General features: G+C 41.6%; 1 protein-coding gene across 2 annotated transcripts in view; it reads left to right on the plus strand.

Moving 5' to 3' along the window:
- Positions 1-13,490, plus strand: part of arl15.S (ADP ribosylation factor like GTPase 15 S homeolog) — a 204,654-nt gene that overhangs the window by 42,068 nt on the left and 149,096 nt on the right. For both annotated transcript variants that reach the window (XM_041580573.1, XM_018244491.2), the window contains one exon: positions 3,749-3,808. In XM_041580573.1, coding sequence (XP_041436507.1) covers positions 3,749-3,808 — 60 coding nt within the window. The remainder of the gene's footprint in view (positions 1-3,748; positions 3,809-13,490) is intronic.

The following is a 13,490-nucleotide window of genomic DNA, read 5'->3' on the forward strand; positions in this document are numbered from 1 at the left end:
TCTGTTTTCCGTTGTAGCACAAATAAAGCAACTTACACTAACATAGAGGAGATTAATAGAAGTAAATGTAGTTTAATGAGAGTAAATGCTGCACGTTCCTCGATGAGTCCAACGGTAATGGGTTCCACATATAGTTTTGTATACACTGCCTGCCTTCTGTATGTGCTTCAAATGGATCCTGACAGGTCTCGTTTTCCCCTGCTCTTCATTGTGTAAATCTGATTATCTGATTTCCGATGCAACTAAACATGATGGGATGTTCAGACTTAACAAAATTATCTGTGTTAACAAAATTGATCTGGCTGGCTGTGGGTCGTCCGTCTAATTCATCTTTCTGTGATCATGTCTCAGATGCTGAATGTTCTATAATCTCCCTTAAATGCTGCATGTCAGCTTTGAGTGGGGCACATGTTGAGCAATTGAGCTTAAATCCTTTCTTTATAATCCTGACAGCCACAAAGACTGCATTCACTCAAGGGGGTTGCTAAGGTTTTAACAGTGCAGGTATGGGACCTGTTTCCTAGGATGCTCAGGACTAGTGATAGGCGAATTTATTCGCCAGGCGCAGACGCCGGCGTCAAAAACAAGACGCCGGCGTCAAAAACAAGACGCCGGCCCAGTTTCACGATTTTTTTCACCATTTCACGGGAAATTCGCGAATTGTATGGCGAAACACCCCAAATTCACCCACCACTACTCAGAACCTGGGATTTTCTTTTTTTCTGTAATTTGGATCTTTATTCTTTGTCTCTTCTAAAATATAAATTAAACATTAAGAGGGTTATTTATTAAGGGCATTTTGTTCCAAAAATACTCCATCTAAAAATGGCAGTTTTCGGGGTTTGACTCTGGTTTTTCCATGAAAACTCAAATTTTTCATGGTTTTCAGGCGTCAAGCGTGAAAAATTCTGTTTTTTTTTTTGTGCATCAATCAAAAGTTGCAGTTTTTCCAGATCCGATTTTTTTCAAGTTTTTTTTTTTATTGATAAATAAGGGAAAATCGTGGTTTCTAGTTTGGACGGATTTTTTTTATTTAATCAGATTTTGATAAATAACCCCTATATAAACCCAATAGGATTGTTTTGGCTTCAATAAGGATTAATTATGTCTCAGTTGGGATAAAGTAGTGTACAAGGTACTGTTTTATTATTACAGAGAAAAGGGAAATCATTTTTAAAGATTTTTTTTAATTATTTGATTAAGATGGAAGATGACCGTCCCACAATTCGGAACTTTCTGAATAATGGGTTTCTGGATAACAGATCTTATACCTGTACTGAATGCTGATACTTTTCTAAAATTCACACATTAAAGAAACTTGACTCTTTTGCCATAGGGCTACTTTTCCACTTTCCATGGCCAGCAGCCCTATGCCACTTATGATAGAGCCCCCTTTACTATAGAGCTTAAACTACCTTCTTTTTAGTTGTGGGTCTGTACTAGAGGAATCTGGAAGGTATGTGGGTGCTGCTTTGTCATACAGATGCCAAATACTTTGTTGTTAACTCACTTGTAGCCAGTTGAGCAAACTATTAATGTCAGAGGTGAAGTTGCAACTACAGGCTGAGTGCTCCTGTGCTTGCTTATCAGCAGATGGACCTTCGGCAGCTATGCTCATCATCATCATCATTTTTTATATAGGGGCAGCAAGTCATGCAGCATTGTACAGAAAGAAACTTAAAGCGAATGACAAAAAAAAGATTGGAGAATGAACTTACAGTTGAATTCAGCCTCAGATTGGTTCGCTCCTGGTTGAGGGGTACCAGGAAGTAGAATTTTTAGATTGACCTATACTAGATATTAACCCTGTTAAGATGGCAATACACTAAAATATATGCTTGTTTGGCAAAGTTGCAAAACAAACAGATCTTTCCCCAATATGATTACCATAAGGTGGACAATATCGGGCCAGCCCAAGGCCCAAACGTTTGGATCACAACGACAACAAATGCAGGCTGTCATAAATGAGCCAATGTGGTCCTGACCCCCACAGGATTTTTAAATCTTCTCGAACAATATCTGATAGATATTGGCTGGGCAAGCCCATCGGAAGTCCCCCCATACATGGGCCAATAAGCTGCCAATTTAGTCCAGAAGGACCAAAATGGCACATTTAATCGACCCATAAATGCCAACCTTTTGTCTTGGACTAATTGCATAAGCAATTATTTTGCAACATTTAGTTTGTGGGAATACTAATCTACAAGAGACAACAGTATAGGTTTTTTTATTTTAGAGACCATGAGCCATAATTGATATGGGAGGCAAGTGGCAGCAGTTCAGTATGTTTTGGCTACCACAAACTCATGAAATATCTATTATGACATAGGCCTTAAAGCGGGGCCCCAACCTTTTTTCCTGTGAGCTTCATTCAAATGTAAAAATAAAATAATTGAGGACAACACAAGCATGTAAAAAAGCTCCAGGGGGTGCCATTTATGGGTTCTGATTGGCTGTTGGTGGCACCTATGGGGACTGGAAGCCTACAGGTGGCTCTGTTTGGCACTAAACATTGTTTTTCTGCAACTAAAGCTTGCCTTCATGCTATGGGGCCCCATCACTTTTTCCGGTGAGCTTCATTCAAATGTAAAAAAAAAAAAGGGTTTGAAAGCAACACAAGCATGCAAAAATGCTCCGGAGAGTGCCATATATGGGTTCTGATTGGCTGTTGGTAGAACCTAAGGGGACTGGAAGCCTACAAGTGGCTCTGTTTGGCACTAAACATTGTTTTTGTGCAACTAAAGTTTGCCTTCAAGCCAGGGGGACCCAACCTTTTTTCCCGTGAACTTCATTCAAATGTAAAAAAATAAGGTTTGAGAGCAACAGAAGCATGCAAAAAAAAGCTCCTGGGGTGCAATATATATTTTCTAATTGGCTGTTAGTGGCACTTATGGGGACTCGAAGTCTACGGGTGGCTCTGTTTGGCACTAAACATTGTTTTTGTGCAACTAAAGCTTGCCTTCAAGCCAGGAATTCAAAAATAAGCACCTACTTTGAGGCCACCTCTAGCAAAATCCAAGGGGTTGGTGGGCAACATGTTGCTCCAAAGCCACTGGTTGGGGATCACTGCCTAAAGCTGGCCATAGATGTTGAGATTTTTAAAAGATCCGATCGTTATCGTGAGACCACGATTATCTCGGAATGATCGTACGAATTGTCCATCAACTAAAAAGACCAATTTGCCAGTAAAACAAAGGGGAGCTGCCTGCTTGGCACTGCAAACATAGATAGATTACACTGGGACCGACAAAGATTTTTTAAATTTCCTGACAGATGTCGGCCGAAAATTCGTAAGATGTGCAAATCCCACTAACCGCACGATAATTTCGAAGGATTGGTCGGACTCCACTAAAATCGGTCGTTCGGCAAGAGAAATCTTTGCGTCTATGGGGACCTTTAGAGGTTCTTTTTTTTTTATTTAAAGTATTGCTAATCACATGTGTTATATACATTTACTACTGGAAGAGATACTTTCATTCTGGCTCTGCTGTTCTTCACTCCACTAAGTAAACATTCTGGATGAATGGTGTGTGGCGGATCATGTGCTAACATGGTACAGGTTTGCTGCTGTGCTGGTAAAACATTGTGTGATGATCCCTATTCATTCAGTGAAAGGGAAGGAGACGGCCTCTCAGTAATTGCTGTATCCCTTAAAGATGCCACACATTTCTTGACATATTGTTTATGCAGGAATATAAGAGGAGACCCTAAGAACATCTTGTAATGTTACCTTTTCTCTTTGCTTTAGGTTTCAGCATAAAAGCAATTCCTTTCCAGAGTGCCATCATGAATGTAAAAGAACTTGGAGGTAATGGATCCTTAAATACTCGTATTTGTTTAACATGGTTCAATTGGAGTGTTAAAGGGATACTGTCATGGGAATTTTTTTTTTTTTTTTCAAAACGCATCAGTTAATAGTGCTGCTCCAACAGAATTCTGCACTGAAATCCGTTTCTCAAAAGAGCAAACAGATTTTTTTATATTCAATTTTGAAATCTGACATGGGGCTAGACATTTTGTCAATTTCCCAGCTGCCCCTGGTCATGTGACTTGTGCCTGCACTTTAGGAGAGAAATGCTTTCTGGCAGGCTGCTATTTTTCCTTCTCAATGTAACTGAATGTGTCTCAGTGGGACATGGGTTTTTACTATTGAGTGCTGTTCTTAGATCTACCAGGCAGCTGTTATCTTGTGTTAGGGTATTTTATTTAAAATATTCATAATACAATAAACATGAATCAGAAATTTTCAAACAAAGGTACAAAAAGAATACGTTTCAATCAATTACATGATTAATCAAAACAAAATATAAAGACAGAGTAATTTATAGATTTTCCCACATTTTCTTTTGAGCATCTGAAAATTCTGATTCTTTAGTTTTTATGAAAACAATGTCTCTGCAAATTGCTTCTGTAACTGTTTTCACTGATACTTGTATCTGCCCAATAGTCAGTCTGCATCTCATTTGCCACAAATGATAACGCAGTACTGCAATAATAATGTACAAAGTGGCTTTATTTCTCCTTCCAACTCTCTGTTTCTTTACTATTCCATAAGACAATTCTGAGTAGTCTAGATTTTTTACTAGATTCAGTTTTAGATGCTTTGCAACATTTTCCCTTAGAGAACAAGAGACTGCACAATCTACTAAAAAATGTTGTTGGGTTTCTTCTACTTTGCACCCCCAAGGACATTCTCTGTCTGTAACATTAAGGTGTTTCATGTTTCCTCTTACAAACATCTTGCCTTGTAGGGAAAGCCATGATGTGTCCCAAAACTTTTTTGGCATTCTTCTATCTATCAGATACTTTATACTTTCCTCTAACATTTCCTTGGGACAATCTCTGATGCTGATTTCAGAGGAAAAGTAAAGGTCTATTGTTTTCCAATATAGAGATTTCCTATCTAAGGATCTTAAATCTTCTGAACAAATATCCCATTTTTTTAAGATTTTTACTGACTGCCGCAGATAGGTGGGAACAAGGCCTCCTCTTATCCTTACCTCTTTCACTCTACCGCCGAGTAGCCAATCTCTAATAAAAGGCAATGCCCAGTCTCTTACACTGACTTCCCACAAAGACTCTTTCCCCTGCACCACCCCTCCAAAGTTAAACTTCAGAAAAATGGTGCAGAAGAAACCCACTGGACAAGGCATGTCCAACCCTCCCCTTTTCTTCCGCAGGAAGGTGATCCCCCTTTTTACTGGGTTGAGCCTATTCCCCCAAAGCATTTGGAAGAACAGGCTCTGGATCCGGGCATAGAGAGATTCTGGCAATAAAAAGACATACGAAATGAAAAGAAAAAGCGGAATCAGAAAAGTCTTAATAATGTCAACTCTTTCCCTATAGGTCAGCTTCCATGCTTTCCATCGCTGAACTTTTGCCTGACCAGCATTCAGTTTATCTTCCCAATTTACCTTCGCCAGGTCTCCCTTCCCGAATTTCACCCCTAGGATCTTAACTACTTCTGGGGCCACTGGGAATTTCTTGAGTTTAAACCAAGGTTCCCCTTCTAAAGTCCAAAAAGCTTCCGACTTTTCTTGGTTAATCTGAGACCCTGATGCCTCAGAGTAGCTTCTGATACACTCCAAAGCCTTGTCCTCCTCCTCAGGCTTTGATATTACTAGAGTGACATCATCCGCATAGGCAAGGGACTTAAAGGATTGACCCAGCGGAAATGGAACTCCCTCAAGCCCGCAATTCTGCAGTCTCCCCAGAAAAGGATCCAAAGAGAAAACATACAGGAGCGGACTCAAGGGACATCCCTGTCTCACACCAGCTCTCACCAAAAAGTTCTCACCTTTCCAACCATTAATCAGCGGGAAGCTCTTTGCCCCTTTATACAAAGTCCTAATCCATTCTACAAATTCTTCCGGAATGCCATATCTAAGCAAAACAGCCCATAGGTACTTGTGGTTAACCTTATCAAAGGCTTTTGCTTGGTCTAAAGATAGAAAGTATTTACCCCATTGCCTACCTTTACATCTCTCCAGTGCTTCCCTTAGTGACAAAACAGCTCCAAAGATATTTCGCCCTTCTACTGAAGAGAATTGAGATGCAGAGAGAAGAAAACCTGCCACCGCACCCAACCTCTGTGTAAGAATCCTTGCCAGAATCTTTCTATCACAATTGAGAAGGGCAATTGGCCTCCAATTCTCAATGCGCCTCGAATCCTTCCCCTTCGATATCAGAACTAAAGAGGAGTGCTGCATAGATGGTGAGAGATGTTTTTCTTTTAGGCAGGCATTAAAGACTTGGGCTAACACTGGAACCAGATCTTCTTTAAAGGTGACATAGAATTCTGCTGTTAACCCATCTGGTCCAGGAGCTTTCTTTTTCTGTTGTTTGTCAATTGCCTGCCTTACTTCCTCCTCTGTTATCTCTGATATCAACAGGGAAATGTCCAAATTTGCAGTGTCTGATACTGGGGTTGCTTTTAGAAAAACTTGGATCTTCTCCTTATCCAAAGCTGTTTCTTTGAAAAGGTCAGCATAGTAAGTCTCTACAACCCCCAGGATTCCCTCCCTAGATACTTCTAAATTACCCTGGGAGTCATAAAGGCTCTCAACCTGCTTTCTCTTTACAGTCTCCTTACAATTCTGACAAGGGTCCGGGGAAACCGAGGTTCCGTAGTCCCTCTCCAGAACCAGGGACTTAAGCCGGTTGTACTGATGCTGTCTCAACAAATACTTCAGCCGGTTTACTTTTTCCCCTTCCTCCCCTGCCGAAACACACATCTCAAGTTTCCTTCTTAAAGACCAACTCTCTTTTTCTTTAGCCCTCCCTTTCTTAAAAGAGGTAGAAGCGAAAAAGGTCCGGAAAGAATCCTTAGCCGAATCCCACCATTCCGCAACAGAATCGAAAAATTCAATTTTTGAAACCTGCAACTTAAAAAATTTCTTAAAGGCAATTTTGACCTCCTCCTCCTCTAGTAATTCTTTGCCTAATCTCCAAAGGCCTTTACCTACTCCCATACCTCCTGTTCCACCATAATGAAAGGCTAATCCCAGATGGTCTGAAAATTCCATTATAATTTCTCTAAACTTGGAGAAGATTTCTCCATTTTTTATGAAGATGAAGTCTATCCTGCTACTCCTTGTGCCGCATCTATATGTATGACAGCTGTTTCTACCATCGTAAGTTGCTAAATCTATTAGTCCAGCATCTTTAATCAAATTTTTGAAAAATAAACTTTCGTATTTATTTATTTTGCCTGTCCTATCCTTTTCATCCAATACTTGGTTAAAATCTCCTGAGAAAATTACTGGAATTGATGTGAAGAGAAAAGGTTTGATATCAGTCAACAAAGACCTTCTTTCTGAAATTGTATGAGCTCCGTAAATATTAATGAGCCTCATTAGTTTCTCTTCTATCATAATGTCCAACATTAAACATCTTCCTAGTGAAATATCTACCACTTTCTTGACAATCACCTTCTTATTTCCTTTAAACAAAATACCAACTCCTTCTGCAGGTTTGGTTGCTAATGACCAGAAAGATAAACCCTCTCTCCATTCCCTTTTTGCCTCCTTAACTTCCCCCAAAGATGAGAGTCTTGTCTCTTGGAGAAATATAATGTCAGCTTCTGTTTGTTTTAAAAAATCATAAGCCAAAAATCTGGTCTTGCTGGTTTTTATACTACATACATTAATGGTCAAAAAATCAACTGACAGATTCATTTTTTTTGTTTTTTTTCCTTGAGGCCTCACTCTCATCCCCTGTCCTTTTAACTTGTATCCTAGGGTGTAGATTTACCTCCATTTCCTCCTCTTCTAAAGACTCCCACTCTAGGTCTAGGGACACATCATCAGGCTCGTTTTTACTTTTTTTTCGACTGGTGTCTTGAACCTGGTTTTTTCTTTTTTCTCTTTCCTCCTCCTCCCCCTCTATTCGTTCCAACTCTTCTGATTCCTCAACTACTTCCCCCCATGATTTTTTTCCCAAGACCTCATATCTATTTTGGCTTACCACAGTCATTTCACCAGTCACATTTTTCTTTTCTGTCTTCCTTTTCCTAGTTCTCTTTCCCACAGATTTCCATTCATCTACTTCTCCCTCTTTAACAAGGGGTATCTTTTCTTTTGTCCTAATGCTATTATCTACCTCATTTTTTCCTTGCGTTTGTATTTCAGGAAGATTAGTCACATTGGTCACATCAGTCACCTTGGTCACATCAGTCATATTCTCTCTCAATTGCTCTTCTATATTAGGGCAAGCTTTCTTAATATTTCTCCAAGCTTCTGGACAATTTTTAAAGGCATGGCCTATTTTCAAACACAGGTTGCATTTAATATCTTTTTCACACTCTTTACTGGTATGACCAATCTCTCCGCAGAAGGCACATTTCTTAATGCTACAATTCCCTGCGAGATGATTTCTTGCCCCACATTTAAAACAAAGTTTGGCCTGTCCCACATAAAAGCAAACACCCCTATCTCTACCAATGAAAAAGGACGTGGGTAAATGTTTTTGTGAATAGCCTTCTGTATTTAATTTGACTTGAACTTTATAGCCCCCTATCCAAAAGCCTTCTTCATCAAAGATTTTTACAAGTGGTGACATCACTGTACACTGTCTTTTAAGCCATACCAAAATATCCTCAGGATGTACAGTTTCATTTTTCATTATGACTGTAATATTTTTAAGTTCAGGTTTAGAAATGGGTATGACTTTAAAATCCTTCCATTCTTTAGCATGTTTTGTCAGGTTGTAACGTCTCCAAAATTCTTCTAATCCTTGTGCCAATTTAAAGCTCAAGTCAAATTCAATATCAGTAAAACTGAGCATAGCATAGATATCATCTACTACGAATCCCAAAACTTGTTTGACCAAAATCTTTGCTACAAATCTCCTACCTGGAAAGTTTTCCCTTTCACCTACCCATTTTATCTTTACAGCATTCTGTCTTTTGCCATATTCATCCTCCTCCTGCCCCTCCCCCTGTGAATTCTCAAACAGTTTCTTTTTCCCCCACACACTGCCTCCTTCTTTATTGTTTGCACCTGGTTCTAGGTCATTTTCTATTGCTCCAGAAAGGGAAGTGCCCTCTACTGGCTGTTCAGAATTTAAAGACTCATCTGTCTGATTAAAAGGAGTATTTAACCCTTTCGCTTCTGGTGTGGAGTTACTACCAATTTTTTTAACAGAGGGGATGTTAACACTTTCTTGCACTGATACAACCTCAGGTACATCACAAGAAACATTTTCATTTAGTAATTGTGAGATTTTAAGCAGCCTTTCCGTTTCTGCAATCCCTCCCCCACTTTTCATTTCCTCAAATCTTTTTTTATTATAATACAACTCTTTCCACGGTTCAATCACATTCAAAATTGATTTAATTTGTAAGTCCACCGATTCAAAGTCTTTGTTTAAATAAGCCAGTTGTCTAATGGCCTCAGTCCTTTGATCTCCCTTTAACAGCCTTAAGTCTCTGATCAGCACATCTATGCCTTTGGTTAAAACAGACTGTTTGGTCTCCAGGCATTTTAACTCATTAAGTGCTCCGATGATTTTATCATATTCAATTACCAAGCCAACATTCTTTTCAGTGTCTTTTCCTAATGCTGGCTCAGACAAATTCGTTTTTTTTTCCTTTAAATGAATATTTTTCCCCAAACTGACATCTCCCTTTTCCAAAACTGACACAGTCTCTGTGCCTCCTTCCCCCACAGTCACAAATGCAGCCACTTCAGTATCAGGCAAGTTAACACTCACCAAGAGCGATCTATCAGTCCCTGCAGCCAGGTTTCCATTCTGTGCAGCATTTGCTTCCAGGACCTGCTCGGCAACTTCCTGAGCAATCGTTCCTGCTGCTTCCTCCATTGCCTCTGCTGAACTCAACTCTTGCGGTAGCTCTCCTCCTCTCACTGCCGGGATCTCACTCTGCACCAGATCGGAAGGCCCTGCAGTCACGCCGCAGCTCCCTGCACTCGCTCCTGCACTTCCTCCCGGACCCGGATGTCTTCCATTGCTCTCCTCGGCTTCTTCCATCGAAGAGGAGTCATATTCAGGTAGTTGCCGCCTAGTTGGTTTGTTCTTTTTCGTACTTCGTGTACGTTCAGCAGGTACTGGGGACTTTTCCTCCATTGCTCTGCGGTTGCTTCCAAGGCGGGTTCGTCCACCCGCAGGGGTTGCATCTCCCTTCTTCCTTAACCCCATTTAGGCAGGGGTGAGGAGGGGGGGAACCCCCAAAAATAACAAAAATGGAGAAATTAATTATACTGGGGGGTATAAAGGAGGGGGTCACAGAGGGATAGGGACCGGGACTAACTCCCCCAGGACCCGCAAGGGCCTGGGAGAACACACAGTCCTGCAGCACACTTAAAACACGTCCTCACGGTATGAGGGTATATCTTGTGTTAGGGAGCTGTTATCTGGTTACCTTCCCACTGTTCATTTGTTTGTCTGCTGGGGGGGGGAAGGGAGGGGGGTGATATCACTCCAACTTGCAGTACAGCAGTAAAGAGTGATTGAAGTTTATCAGAGCACAAGTCACATGACTTGGGGCAGCTGGGAAATTGACAATATGTCTAGCCCCATGTCAGATTTCAAAATTGAATATAAAAAAATCTGTTTGCTCTTTTGAGAAATGGATTTCAGCGCAGAATTCTGCTGGAGCAGCACTATTAACTGATTCATTTTGGAATTTTTTTTTTCCCATGACAGTATCCCTTTAAAGAGATGCCCATTTTTTAGACCACACATTTTATACAGACCTACATTGTATTGTTAATTTTTTTATTTAGTAATAAGGGACAGATTCACACATTCACATAGGGCTAAGTTGACAGAATTCCTTTATGTTTGATTTCATTTTGTGTTCAGAGGATATTGGGGAAAATCTATCTTCTGTTTGGCTGTTATGGGTTTTTGTGGCCAACTTTGTCAGAACGTTCCAAGTGTGTTAAAGGAGAACTAAGCCTAACTAAAGAACTAGGCCAGAAATGTTGTACATTATGTTTTGTGGCTTCTGTAGCAGCCCAAGGCAACCACAGCCCTTTAGCAGTAAAGATCTGTGTCTCCAAAGATGCCCCAGTAGCTCCCCATCTTCTTTTCTGCTGATTCACTGCACATGCTTTGTGCTGCTGTCACTTACTGAGCTTAGGGACCCACTCACAATATACAGTACACATAGAATAGAAATGTCACAATATAAGGCTGATTAGTAATTAATACAGATAATTACTACATGGCAGCACAGAAACCAGTGCAATTAGCATCAGAATTTAAAGGGGAACTATCGCGAAATTCATAATGCTTAAAAAGCATCCTTAGGTAAAGTTAAGTATTTGTCTAAATGCTTTTTATTAAAAAATTTTTACCATTTTTGAAATATTTCCATTCTTTCTCCCTCACACTGCTCTGAGCTTCTCCTCTCCTGCAGCCTGGCGTCGGAGTCATATGCAAATGAGTGACAGGCACAGCTCCTGTCTTATTGGTTAGTCTGCTTGTCACTCAAAGGCAATGTTACTAGGCTGATCATGCCCAGCATCTTTCTCTTCAGCAGTTCCAATGCAGGCTTTACACTCACAGCCAGCAGCCCCAAAAAACACTTAGAAAACGGTGTCGGTACTTTGTAAAAGTTCAGTGCCGTCGAACTGCATGTACCCGGCAGGTGAATAGGCAGTATCTGCCCTGATCAGTGGTTGCTGGATGGCTGGATGCTGCTGCTGCTGCATGCTGAGCTCATGTCCTCCGCAGACGGATAAGCTCAGGCACGTCAGAGAGAGGTCGGCAGCAGGAGGCGTGTGGCTAAAACTTCAGCCACCGGCAGCAGCTCAGCACTTCCTCCACAACACACGCAGAGGGAGGGGGGTGTGGGGATCCTGCTGGCTTGCACATAAGCGTGTAACAGGCTGCACTGAGTGGGAGCGCGCAAATAACAAACCACCCCGCTGCACTGCGATTTTTGACCCCTGGGCACGGAGGCAGGATGGGAGAAACAAACCAGGGCTGGGTGGGTTGGAACAAAGCAAAGAAAAGCATCTCTCCGGTATCCACTGCACTAAGAATAGCAGAGGGGACATGTAAGGGCCGACAGAATGAGAGTGCACTGAGGGACGGCAGAAATGCATATTAGGCTTGTAATATTCTGCTTGTCTCTCGGATATTTACTCTTACAGAAATATGATTACGCCGCTGCTACTAATGCTCAGTGTAAATAGGCAGTGGCATAGAGTCCCGACTGTTGCTGCACTTTCTCTCCTTTGAACTGAAACGTCCTAGTGCATCTCCAGCCTTTCATTTAACCCACCCCCAGGGCTCTCACTACATAAATAAGCGCTAATGCATTAGAATCAAATGAGGAGCAGCCACAGTGCACTCTGACTTCTGCAGTAAAACAAACGCCCCTTGTCTCCCATGCAAGATGCTTTTGCGTTTCATGTGTATTTCTGGGGAGGTGGGAGCATGGTCAATACACACAGTGTTGTTCATGTCACAATGTGTAGCAACAAGTAAGCAGTGGCAATCAAAGTCATGTAGGCAAAGTGTATTATATTCAGTGGAGAATACAATCCATCTGCAGGACTTTGGAGAGTGTTTCTGTTTGTACCTGTCACTTTGCTGATTATGTTATCGCTTGATTCTGCTGGCAAGTTTTGAATGTGGGAAGTTGACATTGTAACCTTTTTCAGTCACTCATTACCACACTGCAATTTACAGTGTCCTCTACAACAAAAGTTTTCTGAAGAAGCTGAACTGTACTTCCCAGCCCCCTTGTCTGAACAAGGAAGCCTTGGGAATTGTAGGTGAAGAGCAGACAATATGGTCATGTCTCCAGGCTCTTGCAAAGAGCACCATGTTACATGGAAAAATGACTTTTCTCATAGCTAGCCCTATCCCCAGAATTCTAGTGCACACAGCTCAGCTAGTACGTGATAGTTACTTGACTGCGCTTCTGCTTTACACACATACCCCCTTCTGGAGACAGCAAGTTGGCTAAAGAGCTGAATCTCACATACCGTAAGTGATTCCCTTTAAGTGCCACAGATCGTAGAATCTACGATTTGTGGGAAAAAAGGACTGAAGTGTCACAGATCGTAGATTCTACAATCTGCTGCACTTCCAGGTTTGGGAGCGGAGGAGCAAATCTAGAGCCAATTGCTCCGTCCCTCCTCGAACTCCCGCCCCTAGACAACAAGCACAGCGGAGGATCGAGTGGCCCACAGGCCCCAAGGCGGCAGCAGCAGGCATTAATTCTATGTGTCCTGCTGCTGCACATACTCCTCTGCCACCCAGCGCTGACCCCCCCACCCCCGCTGGAAGAAAGCAGGAAGACAGATCATGACATCATGGGAGCCCTCCAGCCCATCCACATTGATCTGAAGCCTTTCCCCAGGTTAGTGTCACACTTACACACTTATTACACTTATACACACTTACACATACATTTTTGGGGATTGGGGGTCACGCACTCACAGCACACACACTTGCACACTCCCACACACACGCACCTAACACGCAAATTTACCAATTGTACGCATGCAAATACA

Source organism: Xenopus laevis, chromosome 1S (assembly GCF_017654675.1).
Source record: "Xenopus laevis strain J_2021 chromosome 1S, Xenopus_laevis_v10.1, whole genome shotgun sequence".
NCBI classification, from domain to species: Eukaryota; Metazoa; Chordata; class Amphibia; order Anura; family Pipidae; genus Xenopus; species Xenopus laevis.